This window comes from Cardiocondyla obscurior, linkage group LG01 (assembly GCF_019399895.1).
Source record: "Cardiocondyla obscurior isolate alpha-2009 linkage group LG01, Cobs3.1, whole genome shotgun sequence".
Classification (NCBI taxonomy): domain Eukaryota; kingdom Metazoa; phylum Arthropoda; class Insecta; order Hymenoptera; family Formicidae; genus Cardiocondyla; species Cardiocondyla obscurior.
This window is the reverse complement of record NC_091864.1, coordinates 7360286-7386977: the sequence shown is the minus strand read 5'-3', so window position 1 is coordinate 7386977 and position 26692 is coordinate 7360286. Positions and strand designations below refer to the sequence as shown.

The 26692-nt window shown below is 40.1% G+C and overlaps 2 protein-coding genes across 9 annotated transcripts in view; both read left to right on the top strand.

The window, feature by feature from the left end:
- Nucleotides 1–9548, top strand: part of Bsk (mitogen-activated protein kinase dJNK) — an 83265-nt gene extending 73717 nt beyond the window's left edge. For all 6 annotated transcript variants that reach the window (XM_070664563.1, XM_070664549.1, XM_070664582.1 and 3 more), the window contains 4 exons: nt 16–145; nt 466–624; nt 770–894; nt 1217–9548. In XM_070664563.1, coding sequence (XP_070520664.1) covers nt 16–145; nt 466–624; nt 770–894; nt 1217–1369 — 567 coding nt within the window. In that variant the 3' untranslated portion in view covers nt 1370–9548. The remainder of the gene's footprint in view (nt 1–15; nt 146–465; nt 625–769; nt 895–1216) is intronic.
- Nucleotides 9549–11040: 1492 nt separating this feature from the next.
- LOC139107152 (beta-1,4-N-acetylgalactosaminyltransferase bre-4) overlaps nt 11041–26692 on the top strand; it is a 50612-nt gene continuing 34960 nt past the window's right edge. Inside the window, exons 1-2 of one of the 3 annotated variants that reach the window (XM_070664521.1) lie at nt 11041–11594; nt 23919–24122. The gene's annotated coding sequence lies outside the window, so the exon portion shown is untranslated. The other 2 variants (XM_070664511.1, XM_070664503.1) reach the window with 2 other exon arrangements.

The window sequence follows — 26692 nt, the reverse complement described above, 5'->3', positions numbered from 1 at the left end:
TGCTTTTTCCACCAGGTGATCTTGGGCATGGGGTATAAAGAGAACGTGGACATTTGGTCGGTGGGATGTATCATGGGCGAGATGATACGTGGCGGTGTATTATTTCCCGGCACGGATCACATCGACCAGTGGAACAAAATAATCGGTAAGATTGCATTTTCCATTAATAATTATAATAATCGACAACTACTTGGCAACGTAATATAATATACGTGCAAATAAAAAATAACGATTTTATTAGGATTAATCTGCAGCTTGCTGCAACTCTCGCATCTGCACTAATTGCAAACAGCAACGATAAAGGATAATTGCATTTATTTCAATTAATTAGTTGATATTTTTTTATCTCGTAAGATTCAATAATTTTCGTAAAGGTCGCAATACCGAAGGATTACTCGATGCTTTGTTACTAAACGTGAGCATCGTGATTATCTCGAAGAACTTTCCGCTACGTTTTATCTACAGAACAACTTGGCACACCGGCGCAGGAATTCATGCAACGATTGCAGCCGACTGTTAGAAATTACGTGGAGAACAGGCCGCGATATCCAGGCTATCCCTTCGAGAGGCTATTTCCGGATGTCCTATTCCCCTCGGACTCTTCGGAGCACAATAGATTAAAAGGTGAGTAGGTCAGCGAGTCGACGCCCGGCGTCGCGAGATTGATCGCGGGACGCGCGGACGACGAGATTATCCGCATTCTCCTCATCGCCTCGCCTTCCCTCCCCCCTTGGCTCTTCCTTTTAACAGTTTTTACTTCCTCTTTTAGCGAGCCAAGCTAGGGATCTATTGTCGCGCATGCTCGTGATCGACCCGGAGCGACGCATTTCCGTGGACGAGGCGTTGCTGCACAATTACATAAACGTCTGGTACGACGAAGGGGAAGTCAATGCTGTAAGTAGGCCCTATCGATTGATCGCGCAAACGGATGCTCGCTTCGAATTGTACTATCTCCTACGAAAGCCACGACATCCGTAATCTCACTGATTTAATTTCAGGCGCTACATTGAAACCCTGCACCTTTAAAAAAATTGTTTAAAACATTCGAACGCAATTCGAACAAATGCGTGACACGTTAAGAAACAATTATTTTTCAACGTGATAAAAAAAGAATAAAAGAAATTTTTTTATTGAAAATAAATTCTCTTTTCTTTACGATAAATGATTTTGCTTTATAATTAATGATAAATTCTAATTTGTGCTTGTTTTTTTTTAGCCTGCACCTGGCCCGTACGACCACAGCGTGGACGAAAGAGAACACACGGTGGATCAGTGGAAGGAGCTGATCTACCAAGAGGTGATGGAATACGAGACAAGCCACAATCCCGCGGCAGTCCCTCAGTCATCAGAGAGTGCCGGGAGCCGGTAGATACCGCGCCAGCGGAGCGCAGCTCGTCCATAAGTCCCCTTCTCGTCAAGAAAGTATCCGGATAGTTTGACCTATCGCCTGGATATTGTCGGAACGTCGTAACGGGAAACGGAGGGGAAATTGAAAAAAGAAAAAAGGTGGAAAGAACGAAGAAAAGAAAGAAGATAAATTAACGTCCACAAACCTATCTCCTTCTCTTTTGACAAAGCAAGAAATGCAAGTGGGAACAACGTGACGAGAAAAAGGAAGCGCACCGTGTGTGTCGAATTTTGCGGGAGATAAATTCTAATCTTTTGGCATCATCGTGTTTAATCAAGTGACGAATCTAGTCTCGAAAATAATCAATTAACGATCCCCCCCCGTTCAATCTTCTCTCTCTTGAAAATGATTTGGGTGACTTAGATAAACGCTTCTGCGGGAGGTGAGACTCGCGACTGTCATGCGGCATTTTTGCCATCGCACCCTCAAGACATTTTCGTCGCTTTTTTTTACGTTTTACCAGAGCAATGGGGTTTGATAAGGATGGAAGATGAAAGAAGTTCATCTTCAGATTTGGAGGAAAAGTTTGTGGTAGAGAGGATCAGAGAGAGAAAGAGCGGATGGAACTGCCTGAACCGAAGAGAAGCTATCATGTCGTGCGTTGTCGTCTACCGTAACTACTGCCAGCCTAGGTTGTTGGACACGAACGTCTTTTCTCTTCTCCTCAGTTTATTCATTTCCTTAATCAATGCGAACACCTCCTTCGAGATCTTGTAAGTCCTTATTTCACCGGTACGATATTTCTATTTTCGATTTCTCGTTTTGTCTACTTGACTTTCCATCGGGTACAAATTTATTCGCAGCGAACTCGAAAGTAGATGCGATTTCGTAATTTCTGGTCGTTTTATAATTACAAACGATGTTTGCCGTGCATTTTATAGCAATAAAATTGACGCGAAGGAGAAACGATGCATAGAAATATCGTTCTTGTGATACCATTACGAAGTTTTACTAACATCGGAAACTGATTGTTCCTTTAACTTCCGGAGGATTAAGTGACCGATTGCCCGTTACATTTTCCGAAGGAGCCAATCGAGCGTGTTTATCGTTTACGCGCGAACGACATATACTATATATATATTTTTCGTACCATTGTTAAGCACATATGGGAACACGCGATTCTGAATCATGTATTATACATGTAACTTTTTAACGCAACCACCCCCACGCTCATTCGGAGCTCTGGTACGGGGCACGCCGATAACAGAGGAAGAAGATAAAAGTAAATTTATTACAGAGCTTATCAGAAGGCCGCTCGATTTTCACGTCGCGGATGTAGCGGGTGATCACCAGGACGAGGCTATCCTTAGAATTTCGTTTTTATTAAGTCGCTGGGAGTCGCGAAGGAAATATAAATTAGGTAATGTTTATTAATATTTAATTCATGTGGCTCCGTACAACGTATGCATACCGCGCAATGCAATAAAGCGTGTGTGAAGTGCGAGGAATGTGCGAAGAAATGACGCGTCACGTGCCGAGTCTCGAAACCGATCGTATCGCGAATGGGATAAGAGCGTGCGATCGATGGGATATAGAATTTTTTGTACATAACAATTGATTATTGTGAATTTAGTGCTGTGTGTGAACGACAGTGTCCGCACGATAATCGCGCGATACCGATTTTTTTTTTCCGTAAGCGTGTACCTTTCGTTCGGATACTTCGCATCTCCGCTCGGTGTGCTTTCGTCTCGATCGTTATCAGTGCCAGTAGATATCGCGATTCACAATACTTTACATTTGTAGTTTCGTAGTATCGTAAGAACGATTGGCGGATGCTGATTAATTTTTATTGAATCGACAGGCAGAAAAAGAAAGATGATAAAGTAGTGCAATGTCACAACGATCGATCTCTGCGTCGGGGACGCTACGGTCCCGCGATTATCGCTTATACCCTTAGTACCCGAGTAGTAGCGAAATGAACGTTACTATTCCCTTCTCGTGCAATCTCGCGTACAACGTGCTGCGCGATAAACTCACGGTGCTTAATATTTTGCAATCGACAAAGTAACCGAGAGAATTCGATGTTAAATCGAAGCAATAATCGGTAGAATAAAATATCATTGTGCATAGAAAGCGGCGAAAAGGGACGCTTAGTTTGTTTTGCGAAGATGTAAATCTTCGCCAAATGTTTAATGATCTTTTTATTTATTTATTTTTTTTTTTTTTTTTTTTTTTTTTAATAGATCGTGTGATTCGTGTTATATATAGGGAAATATGATATAATGGAGAAAACACTTTTTGACTAGAATATCGCGAAACGGTACATAATAATTATGGACGAGAGTGAACTGGGTTGGGAGAGTCGATGATGCTGATACCGATGATAACTATATGAAATAATTGTATTTATTACGTGAATCGACAAGGAAAACCTACAAATAAATAGCGAATCGATGAATGACGATGAAGAACAATTGTATAATGTAAACGTTAAATTTTTATTTTCCACGACGATAGTTATGTGAATATATTGCTACAGTCCGATCCAAATATAATCAAGCTTTTGTAACACTAATTATAATAAAAAATTTAATGATGATACTGCTAATTAGACGTAATTGTATCGCACATACACGGTTAAAATAATCAAGTATGTGCTGCAAATAAGCTGTCTCGATTTTGTCGCGTGTACGAAAGCAGAGAGAAAGAGAGAAAGAGAGAGAGAGTAGTGCGCCAAAAATCTTTACAAATTCAACTAGTTGTCGTCGCGTTGTAAATCCACGACGAATAAAATCTCTCTCCATCATCGTACTTTTTTCGCATATTGGCATTATATACATGCCTCATATGTATATAATGAATGAGCTTTTTCATTATGAAACTAAAAAAAGCCACTACAACACTTTTGGCATGCTCTCGCCGCGCTATTTTTTACCCTACGCGCCTAATAATTCGTCAAAAATGTATATCTACAAATTATATTGTATTTTGCAATAACACCTCATCGAAAGTAATGTGATTAAGATTAAAACGAACGTATCTCTTCCCAGCGTTCTAGGTATTAATTCCATAAGAAATAAGTTAATCAAAGGGATTATTCTATGTAATTATGTTTCCTCAATCTTTATTATTGGAGATTGAACACAAAATTCTAATTAGACAATAAATTTAAAGTTTACGGATTGTCTTTTAAGAGCAATCTTTCAGAAAAAAAAAAAAAAATTATACTCATCTAATGTCTTTACGCGACACATTTCGAAATAACAAAAGGCAATTTTATTTCTCGAACAATCTTTTTAAATGAAAATTGTCATTTAGTCTATCTTTGATTTGCCAATTTTCTCTAATGCTTTTCAAAGTGGCATTTTGATATCTGCCTGGATTAACTGTATCTTTTCCGCCCTGCCACTTAATAAATTCATTGCGCCTACGTTATCATCTCAATAACGAAGGCGTGACGCATAAAAGATATATTTTACGGCCCTTGCCACCACCATGTTAAGTAAAGTCAATTATATTTAATCAGTGAATGATACTTAGCAGTTAAAAAAAAAGAAAAGCGTACCCCAGATTATATCTCTTGGGCATTTGCACTTGCACACAGGGTAACTTCCGCGGACCTTTGTGCACGTACTTACAGGGTGACTCTCGTCGAACTTAAATGAATAAAAATCAAGGAAGGGAAATACACAAGAGTAAACTCTGATAAAAAAAAAAAGTTGTAGCCTCTCCGAAAAGCGGAGATGAGGTGTAATTGAAGGTGAGAATGTGAAACGAGAAAAAGGAAGTGAGAAAGAGAAAGATGCAACTATTTTTCCATTTTACAAACTGCAAAAAAAAAAAGCCTTTTTCTTCGCACAGTGAGCGCGCTGAAGGAAATCTCGGTAAACTATGTGATTCCTGATGAAATTTCGTCCAGCTCCTTCTTGTGAGCCAGCACAATCTTTTAAATCACTTTCGAGGATCGTTGAAATCGCTTCCGAATGTTTCTTTCCCGTCTGCGATACGAGGAAGAAAAAAAAGAAATGAGAAAGATAGAGAGAGGGAAAGAGAAACACTGAGAATTTTGTAATATTCGCTACGATAATCTCTCCCCGCGATATTTGTACCTATATATATACCGCAAGACAGAATTTCTAAAGATTTTTGGATATACGCTGTAAAACAAGTGAAAGAAAGAGAGAGAGAGAGAATGAACGAAATGATAATTATATTTGCCCGGTTTCGGAAACTTTTATCGGAATGAACGATTAGGGGAGAGTGAGGGAAAAGTGCAACCCCGAATCACACCGGAGGACGTCGTCCTCGTTCTGTGCGTATGTGTGCGTGCGTGCGTATGTGTAAAAAAACACATTTTGGTAGTTAGACGTTAACAACACATTCTGAGACGCACGAGCGCGCACACGCACACACGCTCTCACACACAGAGAGAGATGTAGATAACAGTACCGAACATACCGTAGTAGTGGGCAGTTCGTACCACGTTCTTCTCGTTTCCATAGTTAAAAGCAAGCGTAGTAGCAAGAGTAATAAACGATAGCGAATAATGATATAATGAAATAATGAGTAAAGTAACATAATAAATACTAAAGGATAATAATAAAGATAAAAAGAAAGGTAAAGGATACTATTATCTCGTATAGCAAAAAAAAAAAAAAAAAAAAAAAAAAAGGTAGAAGAGAGGAAGGGATGTTTCCGCCCGGTGTGTGTCTTGTAAAAAACCGCGCCAGGCAATTCCTGGCGCGTTTCTTCAGGTAATCGCGGTCAGTCGCGGCCAGCTCGGCGCTTACTTTAAACCCACTCTTCTCAATACGTAGAACATGACTGTATACGATTCTCATAATTCGGTAAACGTGCGCGAAACGCGCAATATTAGCGATCGAAGCAGAAAGAAGATGAAACGATACTGATCCGTGCTGAGCGAGAGAAAACCGACTATAGAGAATAGCGGATATCTTTCAGTCACGTGCCTTCTTGACACCCTTGGAAGAAAAGCCACATTCGTTAGAACACTCGAGACCGAAATACGATAGGGGGACGAAACGAGAGATAGATCTTGATCTCAAGCTAGACGAAGACGTTATTTCAATAATGAAGCGGGCTCTAACTTTTTTATTTTCAAACGTTGAGTTCGATTCTTAAAAGCAATCGTTGTCGTTCTGTTAAAGCAACTCTTTTGCAAGTTAAACATCAGTGAAGTTTGACGAGCAATAAATAGTTTATCAATGCACGATATCCAAGAACGAAGGATTAAAACAGGGTGTTCAATATTCAGATTGTAAAAATTTTGCAAATATTTCAAGCTCGATAATTGCTATGTACATATATTAATTAATTCCTTGGATTTTTTTTTCTTGTGAAATAATTAATAATTGTTTCTTCATGGCTTTATCAATTTTTATGTCACTTGCCGCATTTCGGCCTTGCTCGTTGAATGTTTTTACATCATTCGAGGATATCGCGGAGACCGTATTGCGCGTTCGCGAAGCAGAATCGAGTCCTCGGTTAGCGACGAATACCGTCGACGTCTTGGCAGTCGCCGAAATCGCTTCCGAAACCAGGGAAAATCTCAATCCGTACATTATACACACACACACACACACACACACACATATATATATATATACAATTTAGGGTATAAATAAAAAGAGTAAAAAAGGAATAAGGGCTCTCGGTAGAAACCACCTTGATCAATACGAGGGTAACGATATAATCAATTATAAAACCGATCGAAAACGAGAGAGAAAGTGTCTGTATGCATATGCATGTTTGTGGGCGTGCGCATGTGATATAAAAATAATTCTTTTTCTTAGCGCGATAAACGGGGATGAATAATATACATATAACAGAAATGGAATATTTTGAACGACAGACGAGGTGGATAAGAGGTGGGTAGAATGTGAGCGCAGCAAGGGAAAAAAGAGGAAAAAAAAATAACAATTGAAGAGAAAAAAAAAAAAGAGTCCATGTTGCGAAATTTAGCAATGATATCGTGCTTAGGCGGCATCTTAGTTTATAAAGCAAATTAGTCCTTAGGACACAAGCGAAAGTGAGAGTATAAAAAAAAAATCGGAGAGAGAGAGAGAGAGAGAGAGATGGGGGGAGATAGAGAAAGAGACACAGAGACAGGAACATACAAACACAGAAACAGAGATACACACGAACAAAATAGTGTTCTACGTTATCACTTTAGACTAGACTATTTCTAGATAATGATCGAGCCCGTTCCTTCGTATGTAGAAAAAAAATGTAGCTTCGAAAGAGAAGGAAATTCCGTCGCCACGCGAGTTTCGGTGATGCCACGGGAAGGAAAAGCTCTTCCTTCGTAGCTTCCTTTTGAAATGTCTTACTTTCAGATAAATTATATTCTCCCGAAATCTGATTTTCACGTGTAACCACCCTTCTTGCGAACTTAGGAAGTTGAGATAAATTTTCTAGCAATATCTCGGTGCGTCGCACTTCGACGTGATTTAACTTTGATTTTTTTTTCAGAGCGACATTGGCAGAATATAATCTCTGAATTGTATGATAAGTCGAAGATGAAAAATCGTCACCGGAGAATGTTATTCCGTTGTAAAAACTCATTGAGAAAAAAAAGCACACGTGGTCTTATATGAGAATAATGGGGAGATAATACCGAAGGAAGAAAGGAAAAAGATATTGAGAGAAATTAGACGAATTTTTTTTTAGAAACACCGACACGCGTACACTCGAAAACATACACACATACACACATACAATAGTTACGTGTGAAACGTAAACTTAAATTATTATATATACTTAATATTAATTAATATTATTGAATATATACCTCTTCTGTATATACAATTAAGCAGCAACAATAATAATTATTAATAAATGATAATCGTGAGAGCGATAAATAAACGGCAGAACGGAGCATACGTAATAACTGCGCGTTGTTTCTAGAGCAAAGGGAATAAAAGGCAATGGCGAACGACTATTAAGTTGTGAATATTAATAAGTGATTGTAATTATATACTTAAACTCGCGGCGATACAATGATGTAATTGTATGGATTCACACACACACACACAGAGACACAGACAGACACGAACACGTGCACACCCCATACGGTATAAATATTATAAATACATTATAATGAAACGACGATGACGACGACGACAATGACGACGGTGATGGAGAAAAATGGTGATTTTTATTATATTGCTATTATTATTATTAATTATTATTATTAATTACTGACTATTACTATTATTATTGCGATTATTGCTATTATGGTTGTATTATATTGTATCGAGGAATATTCATATACCGAAGACAAGAATGATGAGAGTCCAATAGACGTAAATGAGCGAAACGGTATCGAGTAAACGAAGAATAAATCCATGGAACGTCGTGTCATTTGTACTTGATGATATCACCGCTACGGACCAGACTACGCACTCGAGTTTTATCAAAAGTCTCCACTATTTTTTCTTTCGATTTTATTGGCATTATCGTTTAACGTCACGCAAATTCTCGAAACGGCGTTTCTCTATTTTTTTTTCTTTTTTTTTCCTTGCGAGAGCAGATCGAAAAGCCGCGTCAACTAATAATTTTTTTAAAATCTTATTTTGATCTTTTTTTTAACAAACACACACGGATACACAAAACTCATCGGAGCGACTTAGCCAAAAATGGGAAAATTGAAAAGAAGATAAAGGTTTATTTTAAAAAAACTTAAGTAAGGTTTAAAATTTTAATATCCGAACAAAATTGAGTTCAATTATAGAAGTTATAATGATATCGAAGATAATAAATCTCTTAGTGTCAATTTAATAATTATAAAATTGTGACGTTTAATTTTTAAAACGGTGCCAATATTTTCCGAACTGCTCGGTTTGACAAGGAATATTACGAATTCCGTTTTCTTTCAGGAGAGCGCGTTTCTTTCGATTCACCCATTTTTTTTTCCCGTGGGGAGAAATCACAGAGAAAAGCCGCGCACGTTATTTTTCATCCCGCAAAGAGAAACGTTACTACGTAAAAACGATTCTCTCATGCGCGTACTTGTCCCACGAGAAATCTCGACTCAATTTCTTACGTTTTTCGATTCGTACCGAAGAAGACGAAAAATCGTTACGTTATTTATTGGCGAGCCCGAACCAATGCTCAATGCGACGTCGCTGTTGGTCCGAAGTCGATAATAAAAAAAAAAATAAAGTTGAAAGACGAACCACGATTTTCTTCACCTGTCTGTACCTATAGGCCTGTAACGTGTATATGCAGCGAAGTATAAGAAAATAATAAAAAAAAGAAAAAAAAAGGAAAAGCAGAAGCAACAAGAAGGACACACTTTTTATATGCATGATTTATAAGTTTTAATTTTTAATATTAAAGGAGATATGCATCACCATGCTGTACGCGTAAATTAATTATTGGTTGTTTAAATTAATGTTTTAAAATGTCTAATCTGGGTTTTTCATTTTTAGTGAATGCTTCCCCGCTTGCGCAACATATGGTTGTCAAGTTGCAAGGTCTTAATTGCGACGCTAAGAAGAGGACACGCGATTCCTTGATTTAACGATAAGACGTTTCACTAATTTTTATAAACGGCTGATACGTTAAAGGCACGGCTGCATACGAGATTGGGTGCGATCATTGATCTGACACCGGAGACGTTCGAGTAATTTATGGTCGACGACGTGTTGCCGGTTCAAGAAACCCAATTAAAAATTATGAAAAAAAATCGTGCGATTCACCAGTCTGCATGAGCTTCAGCGGAATTGTAGAATTCTGCCGGTGACTGTAACAGAAAAAAGGAAATATTAATATAGACATGTCAGTATATTAGTGAATAAGATTAATAAAAAAAAAGGTAAGTGTTTCTTTTTTTTTTTTACTAAAGATTTTATTTAAAAAAATAATGTTTACCTAAAAGTTGCTCCGCCGGCGCAGGACGCCCATTCCGGGCTTGTTCATCCTCTCAGTTTGTATGTCGAGTCATCCTTCCGCGCACAAGTAACTCGCGAACACCCCGACCGTGATTTTACAATCGCGAAAATTATTAAACACTTTCGCACGTTATTTTTCGGCACTCCCGTAAAAAAATAATCGTCAAAAAATACGCCCGATAACAAGCGGCACCATCGAAGTGAATAAATACGCAAAGATACACGGGTTAAGTGAAGCGGAATAAATCACGAGACGATTCATGTTTATACGACCGATCGGACGTCGGTAAACAAACCCGGCGGTGCTCTGCACAAGCCCCTGCGGTTCGCGAGGCTCCCAAGGGCGAGGTGGGGCACAGACACGCGACGATAAACGGCGAGAGAGCACACGCAGCATCGACGTCCGTCTCAAAAACCGTTGACCGCGTAGCCGGTGCATCCTCTCGACCGCGCGAAGTGCGCAACGGGTCGCGAACGATCAGGCGACTCACGGAGCGCTGTGATTGATCGGCGCGCTAGGGTCTTCCATTACTTGACCGCCGCCGAACACCGACGACGTCCCCAGAACATTGTCGCGCGCTGGTGATCGCGGGTGAGGTGCGGAAAAAAGATAAGTGAGGTAATAGAAGTGAAACGGAGACAATGTAGACTTCGAGTAGACACGAGTGATGAACTTTTGTGTTTTTCGCGGCTGGATAATCTGGTCGGTGCCGCTAGATGGCACGTGGTGTTTGGAACGTACGTCGCCTCGACCAATGAGCGTCGACTTGGAGTCGCGCCGCGCCGCGCCGCGCCGCATCACGGCAGTCTCGTGACGACGACGAGATGTTCTCTGCGGTGGAGATTACCGGAGCAACTACGCGCTCATCTCGGTCCGCGGCAAGCGATCGTTGTCGTCGTCCGGCGTGCGACGTAACTCGCGTACCGTCGTCGGCACGTTCGCCGCGGCGTCCGCGACTCGCCGATGGCCCCTTGCCCGCCCCGATGACTCGATAGGAGCGGAACGGGACGAGAAAGGACCAAATTGAACGTGGCCTCGCGACAAGGCCGGCCGTGGAAGCTGCCGCGATCGGACGGCGACGCCATCCGGTTCGACGTTGACGCGATCACGTGTTCTTTCGACTGAGCGTATTTACTTTCCTTTCGTTTATTCGGCACGTCCGCACAGCTTCCTAACTGACGAGTGCGTCGCGACGTCAGCGCGGTCATCCGCGAGTGTCCGCGAGTGTCTTCCTGCTCCATCGTTCTCACGTCTTCGCTGGAACCTAACCCGGATGCTGCGTATCCACGTCGGGGAGGCATCGGCTCGACGACACCCAGGCGCGACAAAGGTACGTTCCATTTTATTATTTATCTTTGCCGATAGATTACGTCAGGTAGCTTACGCGACAGCTGACGGCCAGAGATTCAGGCTGCAGCACGAAAGGAGACGGAATTAATATACATATAATATACGTACATACTATATTTCTTGTAATATTATTATGATAATCTAAATCACGTCGTTGCTCAGTTCTGAATTATAATACCGTTAGACGACAATTTCTTTCACTCTTTCAGAGAGATATTGCTATTCCTTTTCTTTGGACAAAGTGTAAAATTAATTTTTACAAGACTTTTTTCTTTTTAAAAAGAATATATTTTATTTCTCTCAAAATAATTCTCTTGTCGTTTTTTTTTTTTTTTTTTCTTGCTCTTGGGAAAAAAAAAGTTGATTCAAAGTTAGTACATTGAATGTCTAAAATAGAAACTTATCTTCTTAAGAAAATGATATTCAAGATTAACCTGCGAATTAACTTTATCAAACTGTAGGGAAACTTTATCAATTTAATTGTGAGTTACTGTAAATTTAAATGAAGATAGTTAAAGGAAAAGTTGTACAGTTAAATAACTCTTAATGAACGCATTATTCAAATTGTATAAGTCGCATTTCTCTTGGTAGTGAAACATTTAAGATAAAAGCTTGTTTTTGATTTTCCTTTTAAACACGAAAGATAAACTGAAAGTCTAAATTTCTAAACCAAATAGATGACAATTTTTATGTTATCTTAAGAAGATAAGAAGAATTATAATTATTTCAATATAAGACAATTGATACGTAACATAGGATATCTTCTGAAACCATAATTGTTGGATTAAAATAATCGAAAAATTATCGTTGACAACGGAGGCAAATAAATCTTTACGTATTCATCGGCGGATAAATTTCTGACAATCGCGTGAATCTCTGTCGGTCGGTAAAATTTGATATTTAAGTCGAAATCACCATGATATTAAAAAGAAATAAAAAGAGAAAATGTAGCAGCCTGTATATGTATGCACGTTGACCTAAATGCGCGGCGGTATCTTTTTAATTCGTCGAGACGGAGCGTGCGCGTCGATAAAGGTGCGGGTGGACGAATAGCGCGTTCTGTACCTTTTTCCTCTTTTGGAAAAAAATATTTGCCATTCTATTTTACTTTTTTCAATTTATCCTGCGAGTAGTTTCTAAATAATCCTCAACGTAGCAGCGTAGAAAATTTGATTCTTCTCGAGAAAGTTGTAAGACACAGACTCTGTACGTGATATTTTTTTTTTTTTTTTTTTTTTTAACGTAAATACGTATACCGTACGTATTCGCTTATTTTTCTTTCATCTAATCGGCGCGATTGCGTTATTTGCGATCGGCGAAAAACAATAAACCGGTTGATAAAAATAAAATAAAATTACAAAAGAAAATGAGAAGAGATAATCGCGCACATTAGAGTTGATATTCGAACATAACGGTAAACGAAGCGTGAAAATGAGCGGCACGTATGCCTACGTATGTGCGTATTAAACGCAACTCCGCATGGTTTTTGCATAAAGCGAGATGAGTTCTCTGTACGCTAATGGGGCCGCTGTAAATCTCGGCGATTATAGCAAAGCGTTGCCAAGCGTTGCTATTGTGCACGGCGATTCGATTTATTACGACAAATTCGGTTCTCTCTGTCAGGCCGGCTGACAGCAATTCGAATTTTGCAGCAAATTATACTTTATATTATGCTACGAGTCATTAGTTACATCCTACGCGCGGTGGTAATTAATGCCGGCGTTCGATTGTGGCTTTCACATGGCGGGGTAAATAGAGGGAATTTCGATAAATTGCGAAACGCGAATACTGTCACGCGCAAGCGTAGGGTATATTTTATAATTTCAACGGCTCTTACAAAGTTTCGTATTAAGGCTCGTACCAATAATACCAGGAAAATTAAATCTAATTAAAATTTAATTAAAAGCGAATAGAAATTTAATTGATACCATTTTAATCGCACCTCCCTCGTTTTTCAATAATCCGTCGATGGAATAAAATTCGGTATTTTAAGGATGCAAATAAAAGAGGAATAAAAAAGGGGAAAAAAAAAGATAGAGAAAGCGCTTTTACGTGCTGGTAAATTTTTTAATTATTCCTATTTACTCTTGTGATATTAACACGTGGCGCCGTGCTTCGAAATGTTTAATTCGCATCGTTGATAGTTTTTGCAAATAACATTTAATGGACTTTCGCCGCGATTGTCGACATCCCGTTTTATCCTCGACAAGCAAATTGCGGGCCCGCAGCATTTGTGACGTAATTAAATAATAGTCAGATCGTACGTTCGCGATCGTTAAGTGTTTACTACCGGGAACGATGACGAGTGATCGCTTTCGTGGCAAGTAACCGTGACGTTGTCACGGCTGCCGCCACGCTCGTATCGAAATCGGCCAGTAAGATCGTCGTTATCGGTCCACGTGGCTGTGATTAAATCATTCGTCTCTCGCGGACTCGATTAAATATGAAACCGTGGAACTTGACCCGAATCGAACGCACCGTGAACGTGATTCACGCCGCTGTTTCGGTATTGTGCATGTCCCAATGTTCCATCGATTATACCGGAATATAATACAATTACGGCTGGAGCTCGATTCCGATACGATACTCGCCCATTAGTGTACCCGGGATCATTGTCCGGCTGGTAATCGCGTTTACGTGTAAACTGTTTCTATAGCCACATTTCTCTCGCTTTTTCTCGGCACTCCATTTTTCCGTATTATTTTTGTACACTTGATATGATGCACCGTTGAATTTCACCGCGCTGCTCGGATAACACAGAAAAAAAAACCCAATGGAATTATGGAATCGAGTTTCCGCGTTTTTCGCGGTATTAATAATTCCTTGCTTTTCTTCGCGATTCGTAAGAAAATATTGATGTGGATAAGGCTTTCAAGAATTACATTCGTTATACCGTGCCCGGTTATATGCATTTGTCGCTTCTAAATGAATTGAAAAATATCCTTGTATCGTTGCTTTTTCCATTTGCATACGAATAGAATTGACGGAAGATTTTTTAATAGCACACGGTACGTGTAACAAGAATTATTTATTCTCTGAATATTTTATTCCGTAAAAATTGCTTAAAAATAGAATTTAGTGAGGAAAATTATTCGATCAAAAATACTAATATATTGTACTATATTTGTCGTAACATTCTATGAAATAACATAATTTTATGACGGTATTCTCATGAGAACTCATGTTCTCAACTAATTAATTGCTCGTTAGCCTTTACAAGAGTGATATCAGCATCGCGTTATTTTATTCATGAACGTACAGTTAGTTTCCCTGGTGTATCATATGACAAACTTTATCCGCAAAGTAATCTTTTAATTACCTTTCTTATGAATTATGTACATATATTCATGAAAATATTAATGCACATTTTCACGATTGCGTTAATCATATAAACATTAAAATTATACGTGCACCGCGACGAAACGTAACGTTATTAATTTATACGTATGTACGATATAATAGTATTATGCATATTATTAACTTTACAAGAGGTTTAAATTAAACCAGTTTGGTATCTTTTTTTTCTTCCCCCCGTGTCTGTTTCTTTCGCGATGTAAAACGTCGCGTTGAGTAAAGTGGATCAATATTGCTTTCTTGTTTCCATTGTCGACAACGAACTCGCTTCCGCGGCTGCTTCGACGTAATTTAATCAGGGGATGCAATTCCGTCGAAGAGAACCGACAGACGAGGAAAGTTTGCCTCGATGGAGAATTACTTAATTACGGAACGGAAGCGAATCTTTCCCCGTCCGTTCTTCCGGACGTAACCTCTCTATCTTTTTCTCGTTGCTTATTAAGTATGCGCAAGAAATCTCGCCGAATGATTTGCTCTCGAAAGCGGAAGGTATCGCGGCGTACATACATATAATTCCCTCGTGACGGATACCTTAGGCTCCTCAGAGTTTCGGATCTCTCGCTGTTATTCCTTCGCAGATGGCACTCGGTATTTTATCGTTTTAGTATTATTGATACCATAACTCTTGCGGACCATTATACCACACCGCGTCATATTCTTGCGAAGACTAAATTAATTTTACGGATAACGCTAGTCGACGACAAGGTTTTTTTTTTCTCTCAAGAAGGTTGTAACTGACTTTTACGATCGTAAGGTTCAGGAAATGAGGCTGGATTAGCGTGTGAGAAATTTTGCATATTCCTATTTATCTCGTTATTTGACGCACAGGCGAAAGAGACAGTTATTTTATTAAAATAAAGCAACTCGTGAAAACGCGATAAATATCATATTACATCGTTAAGTATTATACGTCAAGAATAATAATTTTTTTTTATGCAAGAGATTTATTTCGAGGCTTTTAGTGTTTTTTTTTTCTCTCGTTAATTTTCGGAATAGGTTTAGCCTTGACCTTTGAGGCTTTTCCATCTTTCATTCTCTAAGCCCAGAAGGGATTTGAGAGAGATTCCTTCAATCATAGTTTACTTTGCCGTTACGCGTTTGATGCCTTCACGTGTACCCGACGTTGATAGAAGAAAAGCTCTTCTTTCGCGATCTCTCAATTTTCATCCACCCACCTCGGCTGCTGTCGCTGCTCCCTCAGACTATTTCAACGGTTAGATATGTCAAGAAGAGTCGATGCATTGTTAGAAGCACGTGCGGTGTACCTCTATCGAATCGTTCTACTCGTATCGATTTCAATACGCGTGGGCAAAATCCTGCGATCAAGTCCAGATATTTTTACGTTATCATCTCGTACTATTGAATTTCGTCTTTAGATAAATTGAATAGTAATTCGTTCTCAACGTTGTTACGTTTATAAAATCGAGTTCTTTTTGAAATTAGCAATTGTTATCGAAATACAATTTTAATCTTGCCGAATGTAGAGATTTGGTTCTCTCTCTGATTAAACCTTCGCTCGCTCGTAGCTTCTCGCGATATAGAGATACTCTTCGAAGCATTGGGGTACATATATTGATCGCGGAGGTAGCCGTACGGTATTTCTACTTTCGTAATTACAAGTTTATTGCGCGACTGTTGTTGGATAAAAACTTTTCCACTCGTGAGAGCAAGAGAGATTACGTTGGAGTTCTTCCGCTGTCGAGATTTCCCTTATTAGCGTTAACTTCTCTTTTCCTTGCTGGCCGGATAGTACTAGGCAGCTCGAAACTCTATTCATTCTTCAACTGCCCCTTCCCGTGATATCATTACGAGCCTAGGTTCTCGAAAATACATAAAATGCCTGTACAGAATTTTTACGTCCAACTAAAACTGTAAGAGGCAACGAGCCTTGAGATAAAAGAAAAAATAGAGATGAAAATAATTCATCATCCTGTTATTTTTTTTTTTTCTTCTTTAACGCAAAGTTAAAAAATTAAATATAAAGAGCAAAAGCGTCGACAGAGCTGGACATACAAAAGCCCATGTGGTTTATCAAAAATTGATAAAGCGGAGAAAGATGTGAGAGAGCACAACGGCGATTGAACATTATTTCACGAAAATCGATATCGCGCCTCTAACAAAACGGAAGAAGGATGATTAACATAGAAAATTCTATCCAATTTGCCGCGGTATTTCTTCGCAAGTCCGTCAATATATTCTCCGCAAACTTGAGAGTTCATCGTTCTTTCAGAAAAGACAGACAGGTAGTTAGATGGGGGATTTTAGATTGAGAGCACGGGAAGTTTCGTAAAAGCCATTAACAGATAATTACAAAGATTCTTCGCTAATGAGGTAGCACTAAACAAAATGGAGAAAACAAAATTTAATATGAAAGCATTATGGATTGGAAAGCATTGATAAAAATTTGAATCGTTACGCGAGCCCGCCGTAGGTCGTTGATAATTATGCTTCGCGTCTCGAACATATTTATTCATTTGTAATGTCTCTGGTGATGAGCACTCTCAAATTATTTTTCGACGTAAAATTATTAGCCGAGATACGTTGGTATCTTAAATTTATAATATGTATATGTATATTATATACAGCGCGGTTTTATTCAGCGCGATAATAAAAAAAAAAAAAAAAGAAACTGCATCCGTATCGGAAGTGCATATTTGGCAACGCGAAATGAAGATCGCTGGCCCGTGTGGAGGTACATAGGTACCCAGATTATATAGGGAAGGGATCAGTTAACAATCTTTCGCTCATTTGTGTGGCGGTAAGCGCGACGGACGTTATTAGTTCCGGCCCGGAGGCGGAAATGCCGCCGAATTCCCCATTGTTCTGCCATTGCAATTACCTGACCTCTCCACCCCTTTCCTCTGTTTCCGACCACCCTCTTCCGCCGTCGGTGCGACAGCCATACACCTACATACGCATGCATGTTCTCACCTGGCTCGGTGACTCGTTACGAGGGTGCCGTTTAATTGTTCGCCTAATTATCTAGCTATCGCAACTGTCCTTCCCGTTCGAAGCCTCTCATTTCGAATCTGCGTTCGATGCATTTCCAATAATAGGTCGTTCAGGTAATAGGAGGGTGGAATATCTTGCTCGGCGAGAGAAAAGAATTTTGCAGCTCCCAACTAACGTATTTTAATATATGTATAATTTATCTAATGTCGTTTCGAATCTGTGATAACGATGTAACTTCGGGCTGTTTTTTTTTTCTCGGGACATAAACTCAAATTATATTCCAAACCGCCCGCGTGGATTTTTCCCAGAAGGAGGCTAAATCTATTCGCAAAAGCGCTTGCTCGAACCGCTGTTTTATCGACGGTAATTGCGAACTCATCATTTCCGAATTAGAAGTTTTAGATAGGAAAGCGCTTCGTAAATTATTTTCTCGGGTTATCTCGAAGCGAGTGACTTAAGTGTTAATATTTAATATACATTACCGCTGTCGAAAATGAGAATAGAATCGTCTGGTGCAGATTTCGAAACATTCCGCTTAATCTTTAAATAGTTCGAATCGATAGATAAAATCTACGTTTACGAAACATCTAAAATATAGATTTTAACATGTCGCCGTACTTAAATTAAATCTTTCAGCGTGCGGTGCTTCGAAACATAAATTATTAACGGAACCATAATTTAATAGGTATTATTCTACGTTGATCAGTTATTTAATATTGATTTAAGTTTAAATTTCACTTATACATTTAATTAACAAGAAGCATTAATAAGAAAGATCGAATTTAACTATCTGCGGGTAGAAAATTCACTTTACAACAATTCCAAACTCGGTCACGTCGGTGCCTTTGTCGCAGATTAAGCGGTAAAGAAATTCAATTTATTAAAGAAAAATCCTAAGTGATGGAAATTATATCAAACGGCGAATTTAATGCACCCTGTACGTCGCGAAATTAATATTGAGTAAAATGCAATCGGCTTTACCCGACTGGATTACAGAGCGAACCTATCGGGGCGCAGTAAACTCGCAGAGACAGCGTCGCGGCAGGGTATGCCAGGTTTAAACGAAAACCACGTAACATTTCCCAGTCTCCTTTTATATTTCCCGGAATGTGTACAGCCGTCGGAAAGCCGCTTTTCCATTCGCTCGTTCTGAATTGAGAGTCTCCTTATTCGCTCGCATCGACTTGCACACAGGTCCGAGACGGTACGGTCCCCGCCCGGACTACTTTTATCGTATCAGTGGAAATTCCAGTATCAGCCACCCGAGATAAATATTACATTTTTACATATTACGCTGAATATCCTGGGCCGATATCCATCAGAATTTTTCCATTCCTTTTGAAATTTGCGGATTCGATCTTTCTGCGAGAGAAAATTCCATCCCGAGTATCACGATGCGATTCTTCGAGTTGAATACATGTGAACACGGACTTTTTTTTTTTTTTTTTGCGACGCGTCCTTGGTTCTTTCGTTCGATAAATCATGCAGCTTTGTATTGTGTATTTTTAAATACGTCGTTGCATTAAAATATCAGATTTCAATTATCATCTCTCTGCTTCCCCGACGGGAGAAGTAAATAAATCGGGGGGAGCTGGATAGATAACGAGGCCTCGTCCCGTTTCCCGGGTGAATTATTATTATTGCCACGGTAATGGGATGGGAAGTTTGCCTAAGGAGGCGACTTCGTTCGGAAACGTATTTCCGTGCGCTAATCTCTATCTTGTGCGGTAAGGTGGTATGCGGGCTTGCGGGTTTTGCCTTTTGCTAACAAGCGATACTGCGAGGGCACGGCATTAGTTACCATGCGAAGGGAATTACCGTGTAGAAATTTGAAAGCGCGACGTATCTACGCGCATATCGCGTCTAACGAGACTTCCTGCGCGAGAAACAGGGCTAGCAATAAAGATCTTGGAAACGGTCGCCTGAGGTAACGCAAATATCACTTACAGCCCCCGACGCTGTTTTACGGTTTCGTCGTTGAACGTTATTTCATTTACTTATCTCATAATAATAGAATATATCGTCCCTTTTCTGTTACTAGATTTATCGGTAAAGTAATTAAGAATCGTTACGGATTAAAACTACTAGTTAACGACACTTGTATTTATTATTTCCGTTGGCAATATTATATGTAGATTAAAGAATAATTTATTATAAATATTAATCGCTGCTATGAATTTTATCTATCGGGCTCTGCATACCATATATGTATATTTCTCCACTGTACTTCTGTTACGTAACGTTGTTAATAACATCGAGATGAAGAATTATTCGGCGCCATAAATTTTATGTAAATTCGCGAGCCAAACGAATTAGAGCGAGCGGAAAGAACGAACTATTTGCCGAGCCGATGATCCCTAAATAATAACAGGCCCGGCGGTATCGTTTGATTAACGTCTCTATGTCGTTCAATATACGCGTTCCGTCCCAATCGATTCCCCGCTCATTAATATCCCATTGATACAATAAATACGAATGGCATTAATATCGAATGCGTCTGGACGTTGAATTATGTCCCATTGTGAACAGTCCGCGTTACTCGACGATCGAGCGTCTAATTAGCGTCGTGATGCCCGTAATTCCGCACCCGTAATGATTTGTCGTGCGGAGATAATGATAACGGTGGCTTCGTGGGAGGTACGACGATGTTCCCGTCTTACGGATAATGAAACCATCGTGGCCAAACGGTGCGTTACAAATTATGCGTTGCGGCAGATACGATGTCAACCGATCGTTGATCCCGAGGCGGTTGCTCTTTTCCCTCGATTGCGCGGTCGTAATCATCGATACCGGACCGGTAACGGCCCCGAGTTTGCGGCAACAACCGCTATTTTCGATCGTAAATATCCTGCGTGTCGTAAGGTATTGCACGACGTCGTGTTGCCTTGATAACTTGTCGTCGCAAACGCGGCCTTTATCGTTGTTTCCCGACGCGAATATTAATATCCGCCGTAAGGTTTTTCGAGTAAACCGATCGGAAAAAAATTAATAAATACAAATAAATTATACACGCGACAATTATGTTTCTCGACGTGAATATTAATATCCGCCGTTAGGTCTTTCGAGTAAACCAATCGGAAAAAATTGATAAATACGAATAAATTATAGACGCGACAATTATGTGAAAATAATTTTATTCAACAGATGACGTAACCAACGATCGACGAAAGCTTTTATTAGGCGTTATATATATAATTTTTTTTTTTTTTTGTAGATTATTTATACATTTTTTTTTTTTATTTATGCGAACGGCGCATGAATTTTCTCACCTCTCGAGTTTTAGTAAAGTTTAGACTAAACAATGTCCGCAGACGGTTCGTTAGGGAACTTTCGGCGAACGAAAAGATTCACAATAGGTCTACCGAGAGCAATTTGTGAGATTTTCTCCTACAATTCGGACGCATCCATGCCATGCTTTTTTTATTAGGTCCGAGTGGCTTCTCCCTTCTCGTTCCCTGCTTTTCGTACAGCGACTCGAGCCAAAACCGACAAACTGTCCGCCTCGGTAGTCTCGAAAGTTTTTAACGCCGCGAGAGACGAGTCGAATGGGAAAGCTGCTGTAAAATAGGATTTCGTTGGTAGGGGCTCCCGGGGATTTGAGCAAAAGAAGCGCTTTTGTAAGCGTGTAATACAACGTAATACAAGGCGAGTAAAGCGCGCTCACGTAATGCATTCTTCCTAATATGCCGAGTTTTGTCGTTTCGTGCACACACGCATTGTTCTCACTCTCCGAGTGGGAAGGAGAAGACAATGCTGGGCGCAATATCGCTGAGCACATTTCGAAGCTCAGGATGGCTCGATTTAAAACAAGCCCGCCGTTTACGTTTCCCGAAAATGTTCGGATATTCAGGTACGCTGCGACGCTCAATAATCAAGGGTAAATTTAAGCGAATTTTTTTAGTAAACGACGAAAGATGCGATCGCGTTACAATTGAAAATAATAAAGACGTAGAAGTAGCGACTTGATATAATTCCGAGGTGTGCAATAGCACCGTAACGATAGAAATCAAGCGGCATTGATTTTCATTGGCTTCGCCTTCGACGGCGAAGGCCGTATTTTTTATACGTATCCTTTCATATTTTAATTTTCGGAACGCAGGAAACGTAGTGAAACGCAGCAGACCGAGGATTTCGTGCGCTATCGCGCTTTGCGCTCGCTAAGGCTGCCGCGATACGTCGTATTCAAAGTCACGGATGTGCAACAATGCCGCCCGTTCTAATTTAATGTGCAACGAACCCTTTTTGTCGTTATCTCTTTGTTACCCTCGAGAGAACAATGAAAGCTTCTGAATTATTGAAACTGTTTCTTTGCGTTCCGTCTACGTTCTTACTGACACACATCTCTTTGCTAAAAAAAGATTATTTTGTCTAGATTCTAACTGGAACAAAAACGGAAGCTTTTCTAACAAGGAAATATATATGTTGCCTTTATATGTTTTTAATATCACGAATATACAAATATCTGAAAAGGACATAATTTTTCCAGGGCTGAAACTCTTTTAATCTATATAAGTCGGTCGTAAATAGAAATAGTTAGGATACATTTTACGATTCTCATTGTCAGTCAGATATTTTAACTACGACTCCGCTGTGGTCTGCGTTTCTCAGGCGATCGTCGCTTGTGGAATCTGCATGAAATAAGCTCTTCGTAAATCAGCCGGGCGATCCGCGGTGCGATCTTATTGTCGTCTCCGCGTTCGCGGCTCGGTTAAGCGCGTTAAATGTTCGCGGCTGCGCCCGGACCAATCGCTGCCGGCGCACCGGCGACCAATCGCGTCGCGTGGCGGTTGAGCGGTTCCAACTTGCAGCTCGAGGCTCGAGCGTCAGTCTGTGTCGTTGTCCCGAGTAGGAAGGAGGGAATCGCGCGGTCCGTCCTGCCTTCCGTTCTTTCTCGGCGAATCTTTACCACTTCGAGTTTCACGCTGCCTCGCCACGCGACGAGCCGCGCAGATCCCGAATACTTTCGTCGTACGTGACGCGTGAACTGACGATCGCGAAAGTGAGGCTGGAGCAACGAGAAGCACCACTTCGACACAGATCACCGGCAGGGGTAGAAGGGTAAGACGTGGCTTGTTCGTTCTCACTCGAATTTGACCGTGAAATAACGTGCGGAATATTAACGGATTTGCGAGGTGTAGATAATCGCGCGTGAGAAAGGACATTAAATCGTTACCGTACCCAGCCGAGCGATGGCGAAGGGTTCTTGGTTTACGGGACAGCGCGCGGGGTACAGGGGAGTCTGTGAATGCGAAACCGGTTGCATTGAGAAGGTCAGTTTCTGACGCAGCTTTAGCTTCACTTTGCTTAGACGGCGATCTTCGTTTCGAACACGTGTTTCTCAGAATTCTTACGAAAGGTATTAACCCCTTATACCGTTCTACGGGTCTCGGATGTGTTAGAATAAATAGGTACGACATTTTCGAACGAGGGTTCCAAGTTTGTTTTCTTTTTTTGTTTCTGAACGTATTTTTTTCGTATCAGGGTAATTATTGCGGAATAAAATAGTCAATTCGTCAAACAAACTTGATGCACTTTCTCGACTAATTCAGAGTAGACTACCGTGATTGGTACTGACAGATATAAATTAATTAATAAAGAAAAAAAAGTCCATGGTAGTATAAAGTACAGGCTGGTTCATTAAGAAGCATATTAAATTAATATCAGGAAAAAATATACTTTTAATAATCAGAATCGTTTCAACGCACTCATACTTTATCTCCTCATACGCTTTCGACTCTCTTTTCTCGCCTTCCGATTTTCTCTCCGCTCACACATGCACTCACACAACTCAGTAACTCAAGCGGCCAATCACGGTACGTCTAAGTCCCTCGCAAATACGAAATAACCAATCGCAATCGAGTTCTTGACCAACATACATCTACCATAGCGCCTCTACTCTCGCTCAGTGTACTAACATATACAAGAACAGTCTCGCACACTACCTTACATTAGCTTTCGTACGGTGCTAACGTTTTACTAAAATCGTGCGGTGTTTTAGGATCGATAGAAGAAACGAAAAAAGGAGAACGAGCCGATCGAAAGGAGGATGAATCTGGCGTGAAGCATCGAAGGCCAAGGCTGCCGTCTACGCCGAAATGTAAGAGAAAGAGATGACCAGTTCGACGTGTGGACAAGCCCCGAAGACTCACAAGCTCGAGCGCCGCTGAGAAAGAAAAGGAGCCAGGCGGAGAAAGGAAGAAAGGTAAGTGATTACGTAAGATGCCTCGGAGAGAACGAGGATTGAAGGGGAACTGCCGCTTTGGAATGCAGCTCGTAGATTTGTCATGATTGCACGGCAGACAGTGTGCTCTCAACTCAACCTTTTACCTTTCCGTCGTAATTTTTTTTTTTTTTTATTGCATCTCTGAATTGTATGGAAACAGAGCTTGTAATTATTTTTACAACGTATGATTTCGAGGACATTTTATCTCAACGTTCAATAATTTATATTCTTCATTTACTCGATATATACTTCAGTATATTAATTTCACTTCAGTATATTAAATTCAGTTAATTAATTATACATTTTTTTTTTTTAAGATTTTCCTAAGCGGCAGTTTCTTTAAAAAAAAAAAAAAAAATACTGGTAATTCTAATTGAGTTTGAATTGAATTCTGCTATTCTAGGCACAAAGTTGCCACTAATTTAAGATCGATTAATATACAGTAGACGTAAACTGGCTTAAATGATATTATTAATCTTCCATCGACGGGTGGGTAATCTATGTGTTCAGGGACGAGAGGCTAGGAAACTACAATCAGCGAATAATAACTTAAATGAGTCGTCGTTTAATTAGAAACTAATTCAAGTAATACTCGCGAATTTCCGTACGACGTTGCGCGAATCGTAAATATTCATTAAACTCTTTAATTCCAAGTTTCTCCAGAGTAGTCGTCCGTACTACAATATATTAATTATTAATACATTGATACATATGCATTGCGTTACGATCTACTTGTCTCGCTTCTCTCTGAAAATCTCGTTTGTGAAAATCGGTTCTGTTTTCACAGATTTAATTCGAACACTCTCAAGAGATGAAACCTCGTTAGCTGAGTATTTCGTATCGTTTAATCGGAAGTGATTTCCGTCCGTCTCGATCCGTTCGCGTGTACTAAAAATAGAGTAACTCTCGAGAGATTTGTTTGGACGAGCTCGCAAGTGTCCGCTTTCATATGACCGGGTATTACTTAACGCGACGGGTGTTCGTCGCGTCTGGCGACGCGATAACGCGTTAGCAATTTTGTCAACTGCGAAAGGAATAGGAAAGCCACTTGATATGTATAAAAACCCCGTCGGCTCCCGCGATTGCGAGCTTTGGTAGTTGCGACAGAACGCGCGAATACGTCTCTGGGTATTACGGTTTATTTCATACGGTTTTCACGATCGCAAGAGAGCTGGAAAGAGATAGAAATGAGGAGGAGAGACATAGAGAGACGGAAATAATATTTACGTAAAATTGCACGTGTCTACTTGACTACTTGACGCTTGCCAGCTAACAGGTTCAATTATCTCGATTACCTCAAGATGATTAATACATGACTTATACGGCGCTCTTGATGATTTCAATTTCTTTAATCGTAAATATCGTAAAAATTCTTATCTCGAACAGAGTCTTCGAAGCGATTGTCATACTTCCGCTTCGAAACACTTTGCTTCTTATCGCATCTCGGAATACGTGAAGATCGTTTTTCTTATTTTTCTTATTATTCTTTTGTTCCCGATCGGATGATAATTAAGTAAAAATTACTTGTTCAGCGAAGCGTAAAAAAAAGGAACGGAGAATAATAAATAAAAAAAAAAGAAAGAAAAAAAGTGAGTTGACTCACATTCAGATTTATTTCTCACCAACGCTCGGAATATGCGGTCCATTCGACCGCGCTTGCCTAATTGAGAGATAACGCTATCGTCAAAGGCGAGAAGTCGGCTATTAGGATTAAAGCCGACAGATTGCACGCGCGGCGCTGCCATTGACTTTGTCGCGCTTATTGGTAGGACGATACCCGTTGCGCTTATCTCGATGCTCGTCTGATATTCCTTAAGTTTACAGAGTGCACTAACTCGCGCCAACTCCTGCGCATCGGCTATTCATAAGCAATTGTATGTCTCGCGTCTTTTCCGATAACGTTTTTCATGATAACAGACGCAGATACGAAACGGTATAGATGAAACGAGCAGGAAAAGTTTGTATTTCCGTTGCTTTAATTTTTTTTTTTTGTTAATCGAGAGAACGAAATATATTCTGTATTAAATATGGATTTTCGTGTCAGATCAAGCATCCTTCTTTTTTGTAATGCGTACGCATATGTTATACGTCGGTGCCGGTAATCGTTTAGCGTAAATGGACCGCGACACAAGCCACGCTCGTCGTGTTAGTCATAAATTGTGACGCCCCTAACTAACGTCAGCTCTGTATATGCCTCGCGATAATTGGATGCACGCAACAAAGTCAGCTCTTTGCTTGTATATTATCTAATTACTTTTTATCGCGGTGCGCGTTACGTCTCCTGGGATATTTCAGTGGGGCGGGTGCTCTCGGAATGATTTCCAAAGTTCGCGAAGCTGTCCCATCGCGTGGGTTATCACCTGAAATATACGAGCGCATTTCGGTAACGCTTGTCGTCGACTCGCGATGCATCGGACTTCAATCGCTCCCTCGTTCTCGAAACGGTTCAAATCTGAATAGCGGGATCGATAGATTAAACTCGTCACGGATGGCGCATTAAATTATCTTAAAATTTCTTTCTCTCTCTTTCGGTAACATTCTTGTAAGTA